Source organism: Cajanus cajan, chromosome 6 (assembly GCF_000230855.2).
Source record: "Cajanus cajan strain Asha chromosome 6, NIPB_CcT2T_4, whole genome shotgun sequence".
NCBI lineage: Eukaryota > Viridiplantae > Streptophyta > Magnoliopsida > Fabales > Fabaceae > Cajanus > Cajanus cajan.
Genome location: NC_138522.1, coordinates 49,326,945 through 49,344,741, shown reverse-complemented (window position 1 = coordinate 49,344,741; position 17,797 = coordinate 49,326,945). Strand labels below are relative to the sequence as shown.

General features: G+C 32.3%; 3 protein-coding genes across 4 annotated transcripts; 1 reads left to right on the top strand and 2 right to left on the bottom strand.

The window, feature by feature from the left end:
• Positions 1-6,436: 6,436 nt before the first annotated feature.
• Positions 6,437-9,321, bottom strand: LOC109790020 (Mitochondrial substrate carrier family protein). Its single transcript, XM_020349105.3, has 2 exons — positions 7,789-9,321; positions 6,437-7,675 (listed from the first exon to the last, which is right to left on the bottom strand). The coding sequence occupies exon 2, from the start codon at positions 7,665-7,667 to the stop codon at positions 6,618-6,620; it is 1,050 nt and encodes a 349-aa protein (XP_020204694.2). The 5' UTR covers positions 7,668-7,675; positions 7,789-9,321; the 3' UTR covers positions 6,437-6,617.
• A 149-nt stretch (positions 9,322-9,470) lies between these two features.
• On the top strand, positions 9,471-10,211 carry LOC109790030 (17.1 kDa class II heat shock protein). Its single transcript, XM_020349119.3, has one exon. It carries the CDS (start codon positions 9,559-9,561, stop codon positions 10,027-10,029), a length of 471 nt encoding a protein of 156 aa, XP_020204708.1. The 5' UTR covers positions 9,471-9,558; the 3' UTR covers positions 10,030-10,211.
• Positions 10,212-11,303: 1,092 nt separating this feature from the next.
• LOC109790033 (S-adenosyl-L-methionine-dependent methyltransferases superfamily protein) lies at positions 11,304-16,235 on the bottom strand. 2 transcript variants are annotated; one of them, XM_020349121.3, is made up of 12 exons: positions 15,875-16,233; positions 15,753-15,803; positions 15,479-15,614; positions 14,923-15,008; positions 14,663-14,761; positions 14,371-14,424; positions 13,576-13,720; positions 13,250-13,311; positions 12,512-12,599; positions 12,213-12,287; positions 11,729-11,890; positions 11,304-11,634 (listed from the first exon to the last, which is right to left on the bottom strand). In XM_020349121.3, the coding sequence occupies exons 1-12, from the start codon at positions 16,151-16,153 to the stop codon at positions 11,396-11,398; spliced, it is 1,476 nt and encodes a 491-aa protein (XP_020204710.1). In that variant the 5' UTR covers positions 16,154-16,233; the 3' UTR covers positions 11,304-11,395. The 2 variants fall into 2 exon arrangements, with proteins under 2 accessions (XP_020204710.1, XP_020204711.1); XM_020349122.3 differs by lacking the exon at positions 15,753-15,803 and having other exon boundaries at positions 15,875-16,235.
• Positions 16,236-17,797: the final 1,562 nt, after the last annotated feature.

Sequence of the window (17,797 nt, the reverse complement as noted above, 5' to 3'; positions counted from 1 at the left end):
TTAATTAAATAACAACCTTTCATATTTATATATTTACATGAATGAACATATTATTTCGTAAAAGAACACAATCTTTCGTATTTACTATTTTTTTCTCAATAAATAGAAGCATAGTTTCATGAAAGAAAATAAATTTTCATATTTGTATAATTTTCTAAATAAACTCATAATTTCATGAAATGATACAACTTTTTGATAAGGAAATACAATATTTTAAAGTGATACATTTTTTTTATGAAAGAACACAATCTTTCATACTCGTATCTTTTTTATGAGTAGACATTTTTTTTAAAAAGAAAATAAACTATCATTTTTACATCTTTTCATGAAAAATTGAATTTTTTTTTATAACTTACATTTATTAATAAATGGACACATTTTTATGAAAGAAAATAAACTTTCATACTTTCATCTCTTCATAAAAAAACACACACTTTTTGTGAAAAGACATCATTAATTTAAGATCTTTTCTAACAGGAGAAGACTTTGAAATTTACCCCCTTCCTCCCAAAATAAAAAAAAAATTACGTGGAAATATTGTTACATAAAAACAATTAAAAAAATACGTGAAAAGATTTTCATGCTAAAAAAAATAATGAGGAAAAAAGAATAGGATAAAAATATTAAATGGAATGAACTTCATTAATTCATTAATATTTATGAAACTGTTAGCCAGTTTATAAGTGTTATAGTTATAAATTTAGAAATTTTAAACTAACTTATAAACTTTAAGTTAATTTATTAATTAGTTTTTCAAATATAGTCTTAGATTTCCATAACTATGATTAATGGATTGAACTCATGTTATAGCGTTTAGATTTTTGGATTCGAATATGGATTCATTTCTACCATGATAATCGATTTAAGAATATACATACTGATGATTGTAAAAGGAATCTTAATGTTTTGTTTGGATTGAACTGAAACTGAAAGAGAAAAAATAGAAATACAACAATCAGGAAGATAAAATTAGAGTGAAAAATAATATATATATTATAAGAAAATTATTTAATGATTTAATAAATTAGAAAAAGAAAGGAAGAAAGGAGAGATACACATGATAATGTATATCTCCTTCATTATAACCAGAGAAAGATTTCTCAAATGGTCACAAAATTTGGCAAGTTCTCCTTATTTCTTTTCCAACAAAAAAAGGTGAAAGTCACAGGATGTCTCCCATTTCACTTCTTCCCAAATCACCATATTCAAACATAATGTAAAAGATTTGTAGTGAGAGAGAGAGAGAGAAGTGAAAAAATATTGGTATAGAAAATGTTAAATAGGAGGGACTTCATTAAAATTTGGATATATATTTCAACACTAGGTCTGTGGATCCATTTTCATTGATCACATAATAAGACCAAGTCCATTGAACCCGATGACTGAGTCTGATTCATTAACTGGGTACTCAAAATTGAACTCCAAGTTAGGCTTTTTACTCATGTGCCCATGGTTTCACTTGTTCAGCTCCATTCAATTATTTTTCCTGGACTGAGCAGCTCACAGAATAAATAAAGGTGTGGCTGGGATTGTCATTTGGTCTCGTGGATTAGATAATTAAATAGGACAACATATCATACAAAATATTATTTTTTTTAAAATAAAATTACAAATAATAAGTTTTACTTTATAGTTCCCTTCAAAAGATATATTAATTAGGATAAAAATAAATAATACCTATATATTTTTTACATAAAAATTGGAGAAATTATTGTGTTTAAGTAATTATTTTTCATAACATGCGTGACAAAAATCTTTAAAATAGATAATTTTTTTTCTTTCGCATCAATATCTTAAAATTTTGTCTTAAATTAATCAATTTCATCTGAGAGGCAAATAAAATTTGGTTAACGATTAAATGTGAATCAATTTAAAATAGTGTTAAATTTTTAAATATTAATATATCCGTTATTTGTTAGTTTTTTTTTATTAATTAGCGATTTAAACATTTTGCCCATTGTTTCCGTAAATATTATAATAATTTTAATTATGTTATTAAATATGCTTTTTATTATAATATAAAAATAATTAAACAACATTAGACAGAGAGTTACCATTACTTCTAAAAGCAAAACTAAAGTTACACTATTATTTATTTATTTATTTGTGTTTGGTTTTCTAGGTCTTCAAACACCTTTTAGGTATGTAATTAATCTCTTTGAAAACGTATCTATACAGTTAAATCTTCCTCATTGAACCCATTTTCCTTCTTTTGGAAGAACACAACTAAATCAACATTTTTAGGCCCAACCTTTTCGTGTAATTTTGTCTTTAATGTACGACAAAAGTATTATTATTCATAATACCATTATTGCTAAAATACATGAATTGTATTTAACTTAAAAATATTTTTAAAAGTTATTAAATTCTCATTAAAAATTGTTCCGGTATTGGAGACCGCCGCCGAAGAGCCCTTAGCGATACCGAGCTAAAAGAACTTGGTAGCAGTCTTGACCTAGAACATTTGATGACAGTAACTTGCCGCCTTAGACCTAATCATTGCTATATATAACGGTGTAGCGTTATAGACATGAATCACACTTATGATCCCATAAATCACGCCCCATTATGGACTCGTAACTCCCGGTATTTATTACCGTTCCCACGGATCGTGGGATCTTATTGATTGTCCGAGTGAGCCAGTTAATCTCCCCATATTTGGGTCCCTCTTGTGTGATCGGCATTTTACCAACCTGCCTCTGGTCGGCCAATCTGGTCGGCCAATGGGAGACCACCACGGTACATAGCCCTCCATGCTCGAGTACTAAGGTGCGAAGAGCATGTTAGATCGGTATTTTACTGACGTGCCTTGGATTGGCCAATATGGTCGACCAATGGGAGACCACCACGGTACATAGCCCTCCATGCTCGAGCACTAAGGTGCGAAGAGCATGTTAGATCGGTATTTTACTGACGTGCCTTGGATCAGCCAATATGGTCGGCCAATGGGAGACCACCACGGTACATTTCCCTCCATGCTCGAGCATTAAGGTGCGAAGAGCATGTTAGATCGGTATTTTATTGACGTGCCTTGGATCGGCCAATATGGTCGGCCAATGGGAGACCACCACGGTACATAGCCCTCCATGCTCGAGCACTAAGGTGCAAAGAGCATGTCAGATAGGCGCTTTGCTGACCTTTTCCGACCTTAAAGTGCTATTCACACTAAGGTTTTGGGTCGTCTAAATTCTGACCTTAAAGTGCTCTTCACACCAAGGTTTGGATCATCAAAATGCCGACCTTAAGTGCTCGTTGCACCAAGGTATTGATCTTCTAAATTTCGACCTTAAAATGCTCTTCACACTAAGGTTCAGATCGACAAAATGTCGACCTTAAAGTGCTCTTCACACCATGGTCTTGATCGTAAAAAGTCCGACCTTAAGGCGCTCTTCACGCCAAGGTATAGGTCGTAAAAATTCCGACCTTAAAGCGCTCTTCACGCCAAAGTATAAAAATATATAAAAATAAATAAATAAATATGTCTAGATCACATATAAACATGGCAATGACAAGTAAACTCAAATCAAAGATTTTTATATTTTATTTTATTAGTACGAGTTATAATGGTAATAATTTAAGATTTTGTGCATATTACTTCAACTTTCTATTATTATTTATTAGGTTGACCACAGTTGACATATATATATATATATATATATATATATATATATATTAATTTTTTTATTATAATTATTAAAATACCAATTATTTGTTTTTATAAATAATTTAAATTTTAATGAAAATAAAAATATAAAGCTATACATTTAATTAAAAATATCATTTGATTATTTGAACTTAATTTTTTATGTCCTTTATTAATTTTATATATTATTGAATTAAAATATAATTAATACCTTAATATATGATTTATCTAAAATGTATAAATAAATTATTTTTTAAAAAAACATGCATCGAGTTCTCTGAATGTTTTCCTAGACCAAGAAAAATCATAACTACTAGAGTTGATCAAGAGTTGATCAAGTGGTGGGAGTTGTGTGTACAATTCTTAAGTTTGAATTATGTTGTTATAATTGTAATTTTTACCAATAAAAAAAACTAAAAAAATCTAACAAGAATGCAATTAATTCTGTACTTCAACTCTTTTAAATTCCTCTTGCCTTTTTTGGGGACCAAAACAAAAAAAGTTAAACCCTCACGCAAATAGCACTATTATCATGCCTAATTACAGGTTGATATAGATGAAGCAATAATACCACAACAAGTCTAACTTTTTTTTAATTTTAACACCATATACCTTATTTTTATTTATTTATAAAAAATGATAATAAAGTTTAAACCTAAAATTATGTATGTATTATCTCAATGTTCTTGTCACTATATCAAATTAGGTGTTTTTCTTATAATAACATGTGACACTTCAAAATTTTTAAAATAATAAAATCATAAGTTGTTTTTATCATTATAATTATTGTACATATAAATATGTAAGAATTGCACTTTTCTTCATTACATTAATAATACTTTTTTATTGAATTTTATTTTAATATCTTTTTATTCATTTGATTTACAATGATGACACAAAGATTTAAATCTAAAATCTTATACATGTTATTCAAACCCTCTATCACTAAACTGTCTTTAGTGGTTTGTATTTTATTTTAATATAATTCTTATAACTTTCAATAGTATTTTTTTTTTTTTTTTACATTAATCACACAAGATTGATTGTAGCAGTTTATTTACACTATTATTCCCAACAAATGAATATTGTTGAATTTGTGACTTTAAAAAAAATTTTAGTAAAAAATCTAAAATCAGTAATTAAGAGTTCCCTTTTCAAAGGTAAAAAGCCTGAAAATTTGGTAAATTTGTGATGGCATGCGAAATGTAACCTCCATTGGTGTTGGAAGATTTAACCATGTTTGTCTGGATACCCAACTAGCACTTATCCTTGTTAAGTAACAAAAATGATTATCATATCTATCCGTTATGGTGTGTTTGGATGAGGAATTTATATAGGGTAATTCATTTATTTGAAGAATTTTAAATTCTTTGAGGTGAAATGCTTTGTTTGGATGATAAATTTACAAAGAATTTGAAATCCAAGCATTTGTGAAATTCCTTAAAATAGTAGAATTTCAAATTCTCCCAAAAATGGGAGAATTTGAAATTCCTTATATTTTTTTTCTTCTTATTTCACCTATATATTTTATCTTATCTCTTCATTCTTTTAATTATTGGATATATAAAAATATTTTTAAAATTATTAAATTTTATCTTATATTAATTTTTAAAATTATTAAATATTATCTAATATTAATTTTTAAAATTATTAAATATTTAAAAATAAATTAATATTTATTTTATAAAATTTAATTTAAAAATCTCAACATATAAATATATTTTTAAAATCAATTTTACTATGATGGAATCAAATTATCATATTTAACCTAACAATTTAAAATTTAAGAAATTCATCCAAACAAAATATTTTAAGAATAATAAAAATTGAAATCAAAGTAATTCAAATACCAAGAATTTAAAATTTCTTGAATTTGTAAAATTTCTCATCCAAACACACCATTATAGGATTTGTCACCGACTGTTCTGTGCGGTTAAATTTCATGCGCTACTCTGCCTTTTTCCAAACTAAAGTTTCCCAATTTTGGTGGAACAGATCAAGTGGCTAGACAAGGAGAATAACGCATTGGCCCACTGATTTCGCTGCTCAGTGGTTCATCGAAATGCAAATTCATCGTAAGGTTCAACACATGACAATCCACAGAAATTAAATAAATGGTACCATGATTTCTCTTTTTTACTATTTTGTTTGGTCCATGACAGATCCAAAAATGGTTTCCTCTTCAGCCCATGGTTTCAGGAAAACACGAGATTCAGGAGGCGCAGTTCTCTGAGTGTTGATGCTGCCACCGTCCCTTCACATAAGCCTCTTTGACTATGTCCAGGTTCCTATCCTCTTTCGTATCAAAATCTTGTTGGGATTTAAAACTCTTGACATATAGCCGCCATCCTATGATAATCGGATTAACCATGTCCATACAAAATAACATATATTTTTACTCTTTAAAATTTTAAGGTAAACTATCACATCCCCCAAAAGCTGCCCAATCAACTAATTCTTAGCCTCTCCAATCGCAATGGTAATAATTCTTTTTTTTCTTTATTGGATTTACATGATGTGAAATTATAATCATTACTCCAAACACGATCTTGCACCATAGTAATGTAAATGTAACGCAAAGCAGACAATAAAATCGTAAACACAACTTGAAGGACAATTTTAATTTTGGTAACTACTAAACAAGACCCCGCTATTCATGTCTCTAGTCTCCACTGCGACCTTTGCAACCCGCAAGAGCCAAAACCCCATTCACGATTCCGCCCATCCTCAAGTTCAAGTAAGTAAACTAAAGAGCAATATACTTTAAAGTATAAAAAACAAGCCCTACAAAAATAAGTAAAAATCACAAGTATTATTGTATTTGGTAAAAAGATCTAGAGAAAGAAAAAGAGTAATATATACAAGGCAGTATCATTTATGGCTATGACCGATGATGATGAGGTAGACAAAGAAAATTCCAAGTTCCAAACAAAGAACAAGTGATGATGAATATGATCATCCTAATTCCTACACACTATCTTGAAGTCAAATCCTCTTGACTCTTGGTAGACATGCGTTTCAAGAACTCATAAGTAGTAATCATGGTTGTGGCAGACATAGACATGGAGGCCCATCTCGGCCCCAAGCCTCTGTAACACGCAACCAACCCACCTTCCTTTACCAAACTCCTAACCGTTTGCACAAAAGTTAAAGGCCTCTTTCTCCCATTCTCTTCGGTATCCAACACCTGCAACCTCGTCTTAATGGTATCAAGGGGCATTGTGACAATCGCAGACACCCCACTAGCCAAAACTGCACTGAACCCTTGAACCGCCACCATTGCCCTAGAATCAGGCCTAAAACCACTCCCTAAATCATCATGACCAGTCTTACCCATATAAGAACCAAAAGCACCCCAAATGAGTCTATGCACCATGGAATAAGAAGTCCACCAAACCGCATTAGAAGGGGCATAAGTCAATATAGAAATCCCAAAGCCTCTATAGAACCCTCTTGCCCCATCCGCATACATGATCTTCCGAAACGCATCAAAACCGTTCCTGTAACTCTCAGAATTGAGATTGGCAAGCACGGTTTGGCTCCCACCGCTCCCCTGAACCATGAGTCTCTGACTCACGACATCAATCGGGGTCCAGACGAGCTGCGCCGCCATGGCGGAGGTGACGCCGGCGGCGGCACTGGCGGCAGCGAGGGCGGTGGTGTGGGAGAAGCCTAATTGGACGAAGGCGGTGGCGACGTTGCTCTTGGTGACTTCGAGGGAAGCCATGTAGAGCGCACGTGCGGGGATGGTTCCCATGAGGGAGGTGCCGAAGCCTTTGTAGAAGCCTCGGAGGCCCTCGTGGCGGAGAATGGCGGAGGCCATGTGCAGGCACGTGTAGCGTGCCGAGGAAACTTGCTGGCGCGTCTTCAGCACCACCATGGGGTAGAGTGCGAATGAGACGCCGGAGAATAAGGCGGCGCCCAGGAAGAAGAACTTGGACTTATCTAACATGTGCCAGTCGATCTCCGCCGGCAGCTGGATTTCGGAGGCGGAGTCCTCCTCGGCCGCCGCGCCCAAACTCATCTTGGCCACTTTGACGGTTGGACAGCGACAATAGGAAAAAGAGCGTGAGGATTTGGGATCAGTGCGAGTGTTAGTGTTAGTGAGTGAAACATTTGGTGGGAGAGAGAAGGATAGGTCTTACCGAAAGTGTCATGGTGGTGGAGAAAACCTAATGGCGGCAACAGCGTCTGAATTTAGAGAGAGAGAGAGAAGAATGGATTATAGTGTGAGGGTTTGGCCTTTGGCGGATCAAGGAAATGGACACGTGTACGTTCATGTCTAGGTTTATGAGGATAAAATAAAAGAAAGACAATAGCAGCAATATTTACATTTTAAAACATGATTTGGGAGTGAGTGACAGTCACATTCAGCTTCGCCCATTAGCCGTGCCCGTGGGTGAAATCTTAATGGACTAATCTTTACCAGTTACCACTCACTCAAACATGTTTTAAACCCACAAACGCATTATAATATTAATAGGGGACCATGCCCATCGCCACAATCATTGCTGCATCGCTGTTTCACTTTTCTTTCCTTAACATTTACTAAACAAATTACACTAATCTATATACAAAATATAAATAATTATTTTGTATATGGAAAACGATAATGCTAGTAAATGAAGCCTTTTATGGTATTGGTAACTGAAAAAGTCACACTATTCTTCTGCATCAAGAATATAGTACAAACACCAAAATTATTACAACAAGAGGAAAAATATTAAATGTTAAGAAAAATGTATTGCAGAACTACCACCAAATTCGTGCCTAAATATTAGTATGATACTTTTTCTTTCACATTTTTCATGAATCACAAGTGATCGGTTACTCAGTTTTAACTATTTCCTTTGTGAATTGGGTGTTTTCATTCTTCGTGCAATATATATCACACTTTGCATATCAATTGTTTTATAAAATATCTTTCATAATTAATCTTCCAATTTATTAAATAAAGCATTAAATATGCTTTAAGTGAATAATTATATATCTTCGTACGACATCTTCCTACAAATCCTGTTACTTATTTTATATGATAAAAAGTATTAAAAATGTAGTTTATATTTTAAAGACATCAAATACAATTTTTTTTTCTCACTTAATACTATCTATATCTTGGATGAAGATATAACATTATTTTTCTTTAAGTTTCCGAAATACTAAATGTGTGTGTTTCATTCAATATATTTTTCAAAAATTATTAAAATGATTTGTAAGAAAAATTATTGAATGTATTGTGAATTCAACTATATAATGAGAACACGTTTTATTGGGTATTGTAGACAGATAAGCAATTTTTTAATTAGTTGATTAGCTTTAAAAAAATATTAATTAATTTTATTTGTTTAAAATAAGTCACAGTAAGGCAAGATAAGTGATCATAATTGTGTAAATTAAGTGAACATTGCAGAAACCAGTTTTTTTTCTTCCGTAACGTTAATTAACATTACAAAAATATATTTTTTATTTTATTTTGTGGGATTAGTGTAAAATAGAAATAATTGAAATGGGACCGTCCGAGACGACTTTTAATAAAATAGAGAATAAAATGAGAAGATGGGGATAGTTTTGGCATTTGAAAAAGTTGGGAGGCCTTAGACAGAAATGCCCATAGAGCCGTACTATCTTTGTGGGCTTTCTTATTTAATTGGGGCCGGATCCAGAGGCCCAATAAGAAGATGGCAATTTAAGTTTGTAAAATGAAAAAAATGGGTGAGTTCTGGAGGCTACTAGAAGTATTGGAATTAGGAAACGAACCTCCTGGAACTTCCGGAGAATTCTTGGTGTTCCTCTCTGGAAGCTCCCATTCTACTTCGATTACCTTTATAAATAATGAAAATGCATTCACTCATGCGTCAGCACAGAATCGAAGCTATTGATAAGAAACCACATTACAGAGAGAAGAGAAGAAGGAAATGGATATCAGGTTGATGGATTTGGATTCTCCATTGTTCAACACATTGCACCGAATTATGGATTTGACGGAGGACGCTGAGAAGAACTTGAATGCGCCAACGAGGACATACGTGCGCGACGCAAAGGCAATGGCTGCAACACCTGCTGACGTGAAGGAGTACCCTAACTCATACGTGTTCGTGATCGACATGCCTGGGTTGAAATCTGGGGACATTAAGGTGCAGGTGGAGGAGGACAACGTGCTTCTCATAAGCGGTGAGAGGAAGAGAGAGGAGGAGAAAGAAGGGAGCAAGTATCTGAGGATGGAGAGGAGGGTTGGAAAGTTCATGCGTAAGTTCACGCTTCCTGAGAATGCCAACACGGATGCCATATCTGCGGTCTGCCAAGACGGTGTTCTCACTGTCACTGTCAACAAGTTGCCTCCTCCTGAGCCCAAGAAGCCAAAGACTATTGAGGTTAAGATCGCTTGAGTTTCTTCAATGAGAACCAGTTATATGTCCCTGTTTTCGAGTTTCTGTGTGCTGCCAATGTTTTTGTAAGTTTTCGTTTATGCTTATTTTGCCTATCACACTGTAATGCAATCATGGCTGATGTGATGCATGCTTCTATATGAATTTCAATTTCAATAAATCATCAAATTCTAAGTGTTAAACTTTCTCCTATTTATTTATCGGATTTTTACTTTGTGAAAATTTTAATATTAAAGCATTACTTATATTATTATTAATATAATCAATGAACTTCAGGAAAAATTGTTATGATGAAATTAAGGCTTGTCCAATTCTTTCGACTGATTTATAATTTTTCACTTTACCAGTAAAAACGTGATATTATAAGTTCAGACAATTACATCATTCTTGAAAATATTTTAACTAGTAAAAAATGTGCACGACAATAAAGTTGAGTAAAAAAATTTAAATCAATTTATTAAAAAATTTGATTTATTTTTGAGAAAATTTTTGAATGAATTTATTTTTAAAATTATAAAATTGATTTAGTTATTCGAATTAAATCTATTTTTACTGAGAAAAAAATAATCGATTGATTCATATTTGTGGATTGATTCATTTTTAGAAGAAAAAAGTTTGAATGAATTTATTTTATAAAATAAAGCAAAAAAAATTAAATAAAATTATTTTTCAAAATTGATTCGGTTAATATTTTTATGAAGTGAACTAATTTTTTTAAAAAGTTTCATATTTAATTATAAATAAGATAATTATAGTATATTATAATGTAGATCAATTTAGTTTAATTTAATTTTTTTTATAAAAAAAGTGGTTGTAAATAAATATTAAATAGATAACTGTACTACACAGAATAAAATGATTCAGTTTAAAAAGTTGATCTATATTTTAATAAAAAATTGAATCAATCTAAAAACAAATACACTTTTATAAAATAGATTTATTCGATTCGATAAGTTTTTTAAAAATCTGATATGATCAGCCGTACACGAAATGCCCTGGTCGTGCTTGCTTTCAATCCCATTCGCCACTTCTAGACATGAACCACGGTGCATCTTAACTACGGTGGACAGACAAACTCAATATATCGATATAGATTTTAACATAGGCACGAAAGAATATGAACGAATGACACGAAAATAATTCTAAAATGTACAAATGGCGATTATAAAATCAATTTGATCTGTTTTTGTTAATGGGTTTAACACCGACTTCAATAGAAGTATAATTTATATCTTAATTCTTAGCCAACTCGAATTTAAAAATGCAAAAAATAATGAATAAAAATCAATTTAATGCATTTTCTAAATGGGTTTTACATGGACATCGATAGAGGCAGTACAATTTTTTTAACTTAACCACCTCTTCTCTACCTACAATTTCGACCGCTACGATAATTCAGTTGATCATATAGCCACATTCTGAACGGGTTGGTGCTAACGAACGGTATAGTTTTCTTCTTTCTTCGTGCGTTTTTAATTTTGGAAGGGCTGTGGGAAATTCTAGTTTCTTTTTTGTTCGACCACAAGTAAGCATCTTTCCTAGCAAACAAAGCAATGAAGAAACCCTCGCCATGCGTAGCAGGATCTGTCCGAACCAAGCATTCAGCTGAAAGGTATGAAAACAAACAACGTTAAAAATCGCCAACTAGTGTAAAAGAAGATAGACCAGGAACTGCTGCTGCCTAAAAAAGTGTACTTACAGCCTTCAAACACTGGAAGACCACGGCATTCCCACTCGGGGAAGGGCTTTGCCAGTTGAAATCCATATGATTCGGCTATAGGCACAACAGATTTGATGACATCTTCATTCTCAATCTGGTTGATTGAACATGTACTGTATACAATTCTTTCAACAGCTGGAACTGCCAAGTGAAACAACTCTTTCCTTGAATTACTAGGAACATAATATTTGTAATTAAATAATGTTAAAATAATGTAATTAAGTGTGCTCAAAGCTAGGCTTGTGCTTTAAGGAACATTTGTAATTATCAGAGATTAAATAATGTTAAAATCTAGGTTCGTATTTTTTATATGTATATTAAGGAATCAAACTGTTTAGAAAAAAAAAACGGAGTTCTTAGCTGTCCCAACAAAGAATTTGAGGACTGTCTATCGAGTTTCTAAACAATCTAGAAGCAGAAAAATAAGTAAAATGAACTGGCAAGGAGAAACGAACTAACTCACAAAGTAAAGCATGCTGAAGAGCCTTTCTCTGGAAAGTTGCAAGCTTGTTCAATCTTCCCATATCCGTATCCATACCTATGGAATCAAAACTTTACAATTAAAAACAAAACCATCGTATTAAAAGAATTGCTTCAAGCTAGGTCATGATGAGCTCATGATACATGTTATTAAGAAGCTATTATACGCTAACCAATTTTTTTCAATACGACTGGTAAATTTAAACTCATCGGCGAGCATTTCCTATGCACAGAATATGACAGCTAGAAATATACGATCTATAACGTATAACTAAATTTAACCTTCTGCTTTAGATGGGAGTAGATGGTCCAGTCTTGAAGCAGCAGTACCAGAACCAGAGCAGGAAGGATCCAAGAGAATAGCTTTTACCTGCTATGATAGATCTAATGGTAGTTAGACAAACACACAGATGAACCAAGTAAAACTGCAATCTGTAAGACAAAGTAACAAATAACCACTAATAACTCGTAATCATTAATTGAAAAAGCCAAGATGCTATTACAGAACTTTAAAGAATAAATACAGCTTTGGTTCTCACTGCAAGAGGATCAGCCCTTCAATAGAAGGGTTAACTCCTTCAATCAGAAAAATACAGCTTGAGTTCTTCCAACAGGAGGATTAGTCCTTGAGTAAAAGGGTTAAATCCTCGAATCAGAGAAAACAATCTCTCTCATTCTCTCTGATGTATATAATTTTTGACAGAAACCAAATTCCACCAAAAGCATTCAGCAGATTAAACACCATCATACAAATTACAAAGGGCCAACAAAGAATGCCAGAATCCTCCGGCCAATATATTGACCTTATTGCAATGTAAAAATGCTTTATAACGAGGCACAGAGCAAGAAAATTGATAAGTAATTATAGAAGTTTAGAAGAAATCAGTTGATGTATTAATTAAATGGTCAAGTCTGATAACTACAGGCCAAAGCAATCAGCCAAACTATTAGTTAGCAGCCACACCAGAATAAGCCCGTGAAACATAAAATTATAACCGCAGAATAGGAAATATACTTCACCTTAGAATATGAAGGATCCTCGGGATTTATGCTCAAGAAATCCCCATTGAGGACTTGAATGTCTGAGTTTGCGGTTAAGTTTTACAGTTAGCAACACAAACTGAAAATTAACTAAAGAATAGCCTCAGAATTTAACGCTCCTCAGCCATGCAGAAATTAATATGCATAAAAGACATCCGGATTCTCAAGGACAAAATAGCTTGTGGTATTCCGGACAACTATTATAGCCTTGTGAAGTTAAATAAAAAATCCAAGGCACTGATTATTGCGACATTGAAAAAGCTAACAGGAAGCATGTAGATATTACAAAATATCATAAAGGATACTAGAAGCACCAGATAGCTTTATAGTGTCTTTCAAACGCCTAATCCTTTCCTTTTGCAGCTCACATGCTATAATCTTACCCTTACTCTTCATAAGGGCAGCAAGGTGAACAGTTTTGTTTCCCGGTGCTGCACATGCATCAAGAACCTTGAAATATATTTGAAGTGTGCAAACAGTGAGGATTGGAATGAGTAACACAAATTCATAGATCTAACATTATATATTTTTTAATTCAACTATGATATTTTATAGTTATAATTTAATGGTTTAATTACCATTTTGGTCACAGTTAAAAATGTTCCATTTTAGTTCATATATATCATTTTTGTTTCCCTTTAGTCCTTGTTGTTTATTTTTGTAGGGATTAAAAGGGAAAATTTAAGTAACAACAAGGATTAAAAGGAACTACAAATCATATGCACAAGGACTAAAAAGTAATATTTTAATTATAGAGACTAAAAAGTAAAGTTCATGAAACTATAAGGACCAAAAAAGTAATTAAACCTAATTTAAATTTATAAATTGAATGTTCATATAACAGTTAAAAAGCAGGCAGCAAGCATATGCACATACATATATATTGGTTTGTTCAGAAGTATTTTTTTTATAATAAAAAAAGAAAGAAAGAAAAATGAAAGAGTAACAAAACCCAAACCTAGAAAGGGGTTGAGGTTCAGAAATAAATTGATAACACGACGCTTACAACGGTAATGAAGTAAAGTAGAGAGTAGCTATGATTGAATCAAATCTATATCTTAAGCGAAATATCTTTATATAATAAGGCAGAAATAACTCACCTCCCATCCTGGTTCAGGGCTAAGGGCTGGTGCTGCCATAGAACTTGCCTTACCCTTAACATAAATTTGTCCCATTATTAGCAAAAAGATTACCAAGAATAAACAAGCAGCATTCAGAATAGCCATATGTCACTATATTTCTCAAATAGCAAAAGATATTCACTTTTTCAACCAGAGATTATAATATGAATCCATAACTACTTATGTCTTCGAAAAGAAAAGAAAAAATACATATATATATATATATATGTGTGTGTATATATATATAAAGGAAAGGAGGGGTAATTCCTACTTGCATAAAGATACTTCCATTCTTGACAAGAGGATGATCATGCAAATCAGTGCCTGGAGGGAGTATCAGCAAGTCAGGCAGTAAATTATCCTTTTGAACCTATTTGACATGAAATAAATAATCCTTATCAACCAAAATGTAGAGCAATAGTTTAAATGGAGGAAGTTCAGACTATTACTCTTTTATGAATTCATTTAGATACTTTCCAGAAGGAAAAGAGAAAAGGGAACAATATAGGTTCTTGATGATCAGAAAAATACCGAGTATTGTTTCTTAAGTTCAAGAAAGGCAGAATCAACATCCAGTTTAAGTGTATTGACACGAACATATCGAGGTACAGAAACATCTGTATAAGAAAAGTTTGAACAACTTCATGTCATTATCACAATAGAGCATATCAACAACTCTCGTGAACAATGATAAATAGCTTCAAAAGGAGCATCCATAAAGAAATGTAACAAATTTCAAAATAATCATTTTTGAAGCAGCAAATTCTTTAAAACCTCTACTCTGAAATACAAAGCTTTAGTCTTTACTACATTGACACTTTCTTTTTTACTTATTAGATTTTCTTAATTATTTATCCAATTCTAAATTAGGACAAAAAAATTGAAATATCAAATTCTTGAGTAATCTACCTACCCATTCCAAATGAGGAGTCTCCTAAAATGGAACGGTTAACAAAAGGAGTATCCTGAAAATTCATAACAGATTTGCTTGTCTATGCATCATTCAGTTCTATCGTTTAGGTCCAAAAGAACTTCGAAATGAGAACATTGCCGTAATGAAATATATCAAAAAGGGAATGCAACTGACCAGGACCATGATGCAGATCAATCAACTGTTTAACTGTCTTGACATTTCTCTGCAACAAAAGCTGTTTGAGAGTTGAACGCAGGGCATCTTGGTGGCGCATAAGGAACTTCTCTGCATCACCAACAAGTGAAACCGCCTGAAAATATAGCGACTCAACGTTACCAGATAATAGCCACAGAATGTCCGAACAAGCTTAAAAGCGTGGAGTAACATAATTGAAATTACGGAAGTGGGAGAAGAGCTAACACGGTAGAACAACAGAAAACAAGGTCACCTGGCCGAAAAGGATATCATAGACAATGATATAAATCAATTCTGGCTGCCTCTGCAAAATCAAGGGTGTTACGAAATACGTGAAGCGAGGATGAATGAGAGTTATAAAGTTAATGGGATTACCTTCCACTTGGTGTTGAGAATGGAAGCAGCTTGGAGGACATCCTTGATGATGGGAAGATGTTTGAGGGTTTGACAGAGGAGAGCGAAGGTGGCCTTCTTGTTTCGAATGGAAGGTTGATAGACGAGGGATTTGATGGAGGCAAGGGCGCGGCGCTTGGCGTCTCCCTCCAGAACCACTCTCAACACCTTCGCTGTCTCTCGCCGTGCGAAGTACGCTGACCTCTCCGCGCCCCTCAATTTTCCCCCATTATCTTCGCCACTCTTCTTCGCCTTCTTCATTTACTGGCTTTAGTTAAGGGGTCTTGTTTTCTGTCTTTGCACTTTGCACTTTGCACTTTGCACTTGTACGCTCGCCTTCTTCATTTAGTCTTTTTTTTTTTTTTTTTTTTTTTCCCTCTGAAACGACAACTATATTAGTGTCGTCTTTGCAGTCGATTTCCGTTCAGCAATCACAAGTCCGGTCCAATGGGCCTGGCCCGTAGTTATGGGCCCAGTACATATTAAAATTTGGTTGATGATATATACACCTCCATTTTTTTATACATACACCCCTTTTTTTTTAAAAAATATTAAATTCTTAAATTATCCTTAATATTATTTAGAATAAAAAAAAATTATTCTAGAAAGTGTTTTTTAAAAGTTAATGATATATACACCTCCTTTTTCCTATAAGTACATCTCCTTTTCAAAAAAAATAATTAAAATTTTAAAATATTCTTAATTTTTTGCTTTTTTTTTAATTTTACATTCACAACATTTAATTTAGTACTTTTTTTTACAGATCTTTTTTTTTTCTTTCAATTTTTACATGCACCACATTATCTTTCCTTCACCCCACCTATTTTGGTAGCATGTAAAAATTGAAGAAAAAAAAAGTGTGAAAAAAAATAAAAAAGTAGAAAATTGAAAGTTAAAGGTATAAAATTAAAAAAAATATATATAATATTTTATAAATTTTTTAAAAAAAATAAAGAAGATGTACTTATAAAAAAATAGGAGGTGTATATATCATGAGTCTTCCGAAAAGAACTTTCCGTCAAAATAATTACGGAAAGTACTTTCCGGAATACTAAAATTACTATTCCGAAAATAACTTTTCGTCGAAATAATTATGAACAATACTTTCCGTAACACTAGAATTACTATTGTAGAAAATTCTTTCCGGAATATTAACCGTGTATGTATTTGTTACCATAATTCCGGAAAGAATTTTCCGCAATAGTAATTTTAGTGTTACGGAAAGTACTTTCCAGAATTATTCCGACGGAAAGTTATTTCCGGAATAGTAATTTTAGTATTCCGGAAAGTATTTTCCGAAATTATTCTGGCAAAAAGTTCTTTTTGGAATAGTAATGTTAGTATTCCGAAAAGTACTTTCTATAATTATGTACAAATATACCTAAAAAAAAAAACTTTCCAGAATAATTTTTTTTTATTCTAAATAATATTAAAGATAATTTAAGAATTTAATATTTTTTTTTTTAAAAAAGAGGGTGTATGTATAAAAAAATGGAAGTATATATCATCAGCCTTAAAATTTTCACTTTGATTAGCAACACTTACTACTTACTAGTATGAAAGTGTTTTCATCAAATACACGTGACAATGATTTCTATCAAAAACGGATTTTATACTTAATTATTTTAAAAGTGATATCAATTAAATCACGGATGTTAGGGTTATTACTCCTGAAGCGTAAAACTCTTCACACACGTATCGTTCCTCCTTTCCCTTTCCCAATACACGAATATAATATTTTTTTTAAAATTTTACCTTCGACTTGCATGGAAGGAAAAGAAAAGAAAAGGATAAAAACATAATTTTCCCCAAACGTGAATAGCTTTTGACTCATTTTAGTATCATCATTTGATTGGAAAAATATTTCTTTTTAAAATAATAGTTTAATTATAAAAAGAGATAGAA

Bases quoted from the DNA above. Each gene is read 5' to 3' on its own strand.
- LOC109790020 (XM_020349105.3), bottom strand. From the start codon at position 7,667: ATGAGTTTGGGCGCGGCGGCCGAGGAGGACTCCGCCTCCGAAATCCAG.
- LOC109790030 (XM_020349119.3), top strand. From the start codon at position 9,559: ATGGATATCAGGTTGATGGATTTGGATTCTCCATTGTTCAACACATTG.
- LOC109790033 (XM_020349121.3), bottom strand. From the start codon at position 16,153: ATGAAGAAGGCGAAGAAGAGTGGCGAAGATAATGGGGGAAAATTGAGG. The intron at 14,425-14,662 runs GTAGGAATTACC...ATTTATGTTAAG, and splicing joins ATGGAAGTATCTTTATGCAA to GGTAAGGCAAGTTCTATGGC. The intron at 13,721-14,370 runs GTGAGTTATTTC...ATATATTTCAAG, and splicing joins GCCCTGAACCAGGATGGGAG to GTTCTTGATGCATGTGCAGC.